This window comes from Sebastes fasciatus, chromosome 13 (genome assembly GCF_043250625.1).
Source record: "Sebastes fasciatus isolate fSebFas1 chromosome 13, fSebFas1.pri, whole genome shotgun sequence".
In the NCBI taxonomy this organism is placed as follows: domain Eukaryota; kingdom Metazoa; phylum Chordata; class Actinopteri; order Perciformes; family Sebastidae; genus Sebastes; species Sebastes fasciatus.
The window spans coordinates 21752272-21758271 of record NC_133807.1 but is presented as its reverse complement, the minus strand read 5'-3'; the positions used below and the strand labels follow the sequence as shown (position 1 = coordinate 21758271).

Sequence of the window (6000 nt, the reverse complement as noted above, 5' to 3'; positions counted from 1 at the left end):
TCTTCAGTCAGTCTAACTCCACTCACCATACTTCCTGCCATCCCTCCCTCCCTCCCTCCCTCCCTCCCTCTGTCTCTCATACAAAAGCATGAACCATCCCCCTTTCCACACACACACACACACACACAGTGGATTTATTAGTTATCTCTCTCTCTTTCTCATACAAAACCTGTGTCCTTCTACATGTACTTTCTACCTTTGTGTCTTTTCTGAAACTTCTTATCGTGAGGTAAGACATGCTGTTCTGTTGCTGCTCGCTTCAGATTGTACATCTTTTGTCTAGATATATCTATTCTGTGGACATATGGTGGTCAGAGGTCAGGTTGAATAAAGAGTGGCATTGGATGATGATTCACTGTCTGGCTCAATGACACTACATTACATATCTGCTGCAAGGCGTGATGTCTGTCAACAGCTTGAAGGATCTACCAGCCTGCTATCTGTATATCTATATCACATTTCCTCTGCTACCTATACTCTGCATAAACAATAAACAAACACCCACACACACACACTAACACACAAAGTATGAGTCTACATGCACACACACACAAACCCACTGATGCCATTTCTAAACAACAACTCACTTTCTTTGTATTGGCGTCCTCGCCAATTACCACTTTCCTCCAAGTTTCATGTGGCGTGTAACGCACAATCACACATCCACCGAGACCTGACATTTCATTAACGCACAGGTTATCAAAATACACTTAAAGGTCAAAAACATAGACAATCAATGTTAGTTTGCATAATAAAACAGTATACTGATACACACAAGAGTCCTTTTGTCAGATTTAAAATACTTTAACGGTCACCGTAGCTCTATATACTCTACTTACTATTTTACAAACTCTGTGTATATATGTATTTATTACTTCTCATCATGCAAATACACACTACATCCTGTTTACATTTAGCTTATCCATTTGAAATACTGCCTTCCAGAAATGTATATTTACATTAATTATTTATGTATGTTAATATTTAAGCTCTATATTTTAACTTTTTTATGTCTTTGATTCTCATTTTGCTTTTACTTGTGTGATTTTTCTTTTTTATACATTTTTAATGAGCATTGTTGAAGGGAACCTGAGACCAAGTTTCATTGCCAACGATTGCTTTCTGTAAGTGTTGTGTATTATGATGAATAAAGAAACTTAAAACTTATATAAGCAGTAATGTAATGGTTATGGGAAAATGACCGCTTGAGACAAGGTGTACTGTAACCTGTTGCTGAGCAGCAGTTCTTCTTGAAAGTAGCTTACAGGTGTTAGCATAGTTTAGTAATTAGGCAAGTAATAACATCATCTATGTCTGCACATTGAACTCAGTTCAAGAACATTTCCCCAACAGCTTCAGTAATCCCAGTTCCTCAATCGTTTTCTGCCTGTTCTCATTCGTATGGTCACGCCCCTCGACGTCTGATACCGAAGCACAAGGCACCCTTTGGCGTCTGTATGAGACACAGAGGGCTTTCAAGTAACTGCAATGTAAACCCATCCGCGTCAATATTATATTAACCCTCAGAGAAAGTGGTCTGGGAGCGTGGTGATGTAGTTTAAAGGGCGAACAATGAGTGGGAGGGCAGCTGGATGGGTCCAACAAACACGGGGCTGTCATCCAGGAGAGCGCTGATCGTGTCCCGTGTGAAACCAACAACGTGTTGAAAGGTTCACTTTCACATTACAAACGCAGTAGTTTTAAGCCAAACCATGAAGTTTTTTCCTAAACCTAAGCAAGTGTATTTGTTGACGTTGACAGGTTAACCATGTGTTTACTGCGATTGTAATGGAGCGTCATAGTTTGACACGCTGGGCTACCCAGTGGGCTAGAAAGTGACGCCAAGGGGTCCTGACTAAGCTTCAGTATGTGGGATGAGAACGGTTTGTCATTTTCTACAATGCTCCTACGACAAAGAAGATATAGTTGTTGAATTCTGATAAAATGATCAGAAAATGATTCACCTTAGATTGTAGATAGAAAACCCAAGTATCTTTCGGCATCATAAAGCAAGTGTAAATACATACACACAGTTGTGCTGATAGATTTTGCTCCAGAGGACTAGACACAGCTCAGGGAAAACAGAAGAGATGGTAGAATAATTTTACATATATCTTTACAAAACATATGCAAGGCATCCTTTTGGATATGTATCACTCTCACTTTTTATCATGTCAGCACCATCTTGTGTTCCACTATTTATTCCCATGCTGTGATGGGCTCCTATGTGCAAACTGTTCTAAATCAAAATAGAAAGTCTAGGCTGAGACGCTGGGCTTAGATTCAGTGTAAGGGACTGTACAACAATTATTGGGGTGGAGAGGAGAGGGGGTGAAGCTTGTGTCTGCTTTGCAACCTCCCCTTTACTTCGAAAAAAAGTCCCCACTACAGAGAGATGATATTTGTCGTCTGCACATGGTAAAAGCAACCCAATCTCATGAGAGGGCGTATAAATAGCATGACATTACAAGGACATGCCACGTGTCATGAGGATGCATTTTAGCGTTTTTTCGCGTGTCATTTGTACAGAAATGTCTGCAGTTCGGTTTAGGCAACAAAACCACTTAGTTAGGTTTAGGAAAAACGTCAGAGTTGGGCTTAAAATAAGTATGGAAATAACGTAACATCAGTACAAAAAAACAAATCACAAACGTCACAAACTTACAAAACGAAACACCGGTCTTCTGGTTGAAAGTCCAGGGTTTGTTGGACCCATCCATCTCCCCTCCCACCATAAGCAGCCTTTCTCCCTTTTTATTCTACATCACTAGCTCTGAGCGTAGCATATTTACACAGATGCATTTACATTGCATACAAATGACACGCCAAAAGCAAGAACGGTGGTCTTATTACACGCTTTTGTCTTGCACATTATCGTCATTCATACACCTTTTTGTGCGACTGGGCTTTGTAAAAGGCACCGTTATGAGTTCAGTAAATCTTGCAATAATTAAATTCAATATATATCTGTGGCAAGAAAAGCCTAAAACAATCAGACTACTTTCCCTTCAGCGAAAAGAAGACACTTTTCACACACTCCCTAACATTGTTTGAATGATGAACATAATATAATCCGTGTTTTGTGCCTTCTACGTGATTTTTGTAAGTTGTGATTAGATTCTACTTTAAGTTATTTGAATCACAGCCTGTTTCTAAGATAGATATATAGAACAGAATTATAGTTTTATTAAGTAAAATGATTCATAATAATTCATAACTTTTCTGGTTAAAGCAACATAAGTTTTCGCCATGATAGAATCATTATTACTGCGTTTCATTTTTGTTGAATGTTTCAATGATTTCAGGTGGCCGATGGATTTTGAACACTTTCTTAATATAAAATGAAAGAAATATTTAATTCCAACTCAAGAATGGTTAAAGACATGTTGTCAGCTTTATATTTTTTATTACACCAGGCCCTTTTCCATATATGTACAATATTACACATCTTCCTAATGGTATCTGATAGACCAGTGCACAGCACATCACATTCAAAAAGGCACAGTTCAAAGAAAATCACAAAATAGTTTTTACATGAGCAAGAAATACTAATTTTGTGTAATAACACTCACCAAATAGGTGGGATTTTAGGGTTTTAACAGTCTTTATCATGAGGTATTTAGCTTAAAGCAGGCAGCAGCGTTGTGATGGTGGATCCTGACTTTGGCCTCCAGTCCATGTACTGCTCTCCGGCCCTCTCCTCAGTCCTCTTCCCCATCGTCAGGATCCCTGCTGCCTGGTTCCTGGAGCCCTGGAGGAGCTGGTGGAGACGGCTCTGCAAACTGTGCTCGTCCTCTCCCCGTTTACCCAGAGTGAGGATGCCGGCGGCGGCGTCCCCTGTGAGCGTCCCTCCAAAGTTCTGGCTGCCAGAGCGACACAGCAACACGTAGAGGCGACAGGAGCCAGCTGGTTGTCTGCAGCAATCAGACATGCTGTGAGCATCACAGGCCAGTTGAGACACCAGCAACATCAGGACCAGCACCAGGACTTTCTGCTGGGCAAAAAGAGATCCGTTTACACACAAATAAACTGACACAAGAATAAGATCTGCAGGAGTAAAAACCTACAGAAATAATTCTTTAAGAATTATTTATAAATACTTCATTGCACCAGGCTCAAAATGTATAATTAATATGAATCACTGAATTTCCAATAAGATTATGCAGACATTTATTCTTTAAAATAAAAACCTTAACCTCCAGTCAGGGATATATAGGAGTATCACCATGAGCAACTGTTAAGATAATGGTACTGTGCACAATTATGTATCCATGCATAAAGGATATGAATCACTGAACCTCCAGTAATATCATACTGACATGTATTCCACATATGCATTCTACAAACTCTATTAAATCTCTAGTCAATGTAGCATAAGGTATTTTATTTTGTAAAGTTCATTGGTAATGAGCAACCCCAGGTGATTATATAGGCATAGTCATGGCAAAGCAACTGGAAAAAATGGCACTTAAAAAATAAGAAAGCAAACCCCACTGAATATAATTTTTTTTTTTCTGCTAATAGAACAAGTGAAAATTTGCTTGGTAAGATTTCTTGAAAATACGATGCAAGATTTAGGCCTTTCAAGATAAAAAAAGATCTTGAAATTACTAATGTTTAGGTATATTTCACTAGTACTGTGAAGTATTGTGTGTCATAATAAGCTTGTAATGCTCAAAAGTAGTATTTTTTTCACTTAAGATATTCAAGATGCATTGTCTAAAATGTCCCTATATCTCACTGAAATGTTACTTGTTGGTGATTGTGTCTTATATTAAGTGATATTTTGACTAATAATTAGACAAATATGCTCGGTACGCTTTTGCATTTTTTGCAGTATAAATCCTGTAGAAATCATTATTTTTGTTTATTTTTTTATGGAACCTGATAAAACAGAGAGGCATCACCCATTTGCAACCATTGTCTTAATCATAGATAATGATACAAGACCTGTACAGGGATATAAAACAAAACAAATGACTATGAACTAGGTGAAATACAATGTAATAGCATTGATTACACATGACTACACCCCTCAGAAAGTGTTTTTAAAACGTCCCAGTTAGGATCTATATTGATCTGAAAAAGAGGTTTTGTTGGAGAGGACGCCTTATGTCCTACATAAATGCAACCCAAGTACAATAATATCAAGCATAAAATGCTCAATTATAAACATTTATAACAAATGCAACTATTTTTTTACCACGTATACTCATGAATTGAATAAATACTTATATTTAAAAACTCTTTATAATCAGCTGTTTCTGTCTTGGTGAGGATAAGGAAAAAAACATGAATTTACGAAGTCAAACACATCTCTCATTAATATTTAATAAAGAATAAATAGAGCTGCAGCTTTACCCTGTTAGACGTTTCCGTCCCAGCCGCTCTGTGGAAGTTGGAGGGGAACCACGGCATCTTTGTGTGGAGGGGAGTCATCTGATCTTCTGATCTCCCCAGGGGAAGAATAGTGTCTTTTATATTGTCCTGTGGTGTCCACGTCGATGGACGTCATTCAGGCCAACCACAAATATGACACAATAACACTAATTCTGCTTTTTGCTCATTTGAAGGGTTCGCTCTTTGCCGTTAATTAGCCGCCTGTGGCAGACCATCTCCAAGGCACTACTCTGGACCTTTGATGAACTACAGATATTTCTTTGTGGCCGAATGCCAGTGGTTTATGAAGACATACCATTATGATGAGTGCTGAGGGACGGATGTCATTAGCTGATGTGTCCTACCAGTTGAAAAATATAAATATATATATTAAAAAAGCCCAGATGCCCTTTCTCAGAGCTAATGACGAGCTCATTCAAAAGTCACACTAATTAGGTTCTATGGGCTTTATTCTCTCGTACAAAAGGCGCCGTACTGACACATCAAGACCACACCAACAGTTTGGTCTTACTCCTACACAGAGTTGATGAATCTACGGGCCCACGGCTGAAAAAGACCCCAAAAGTTACTTATGAGAATGCTGGCCCTCTCATAAATAAA

General features: G+C 38.6%; 1 protein-coding gene across 1 annotated transcript; it reads right to left on the bottom strand.

Moving 5' to 3' along the window:
- Positions 1 to 3479: 3479 nt before the first annotated feature.
- hcrt (hypocretin (orexin) neuropeptide precursor) lies at positions 3480 to 5554 on the bottom strand. The gene is made up of 2 exons (XM_074656171.1): positions 5362 to 5554; positions 3480 to 3991 (listed from the first exon to the last, which is right to left on the bottom strand). The coding sequence occupies exons 1-2, from the start codon at positions 5437 to 5439 to the stop codon at positions 3620 to 3622; spliced, it is 450 nt and encodes a 149-aa protein (XP_074512272.1). The 5' UTR covers positions 5440 to 5554; the 3' UTR covers positions 3480 to 3619.
- Positions 5555 to 6000: the final 446 nt, after the last annotated feature.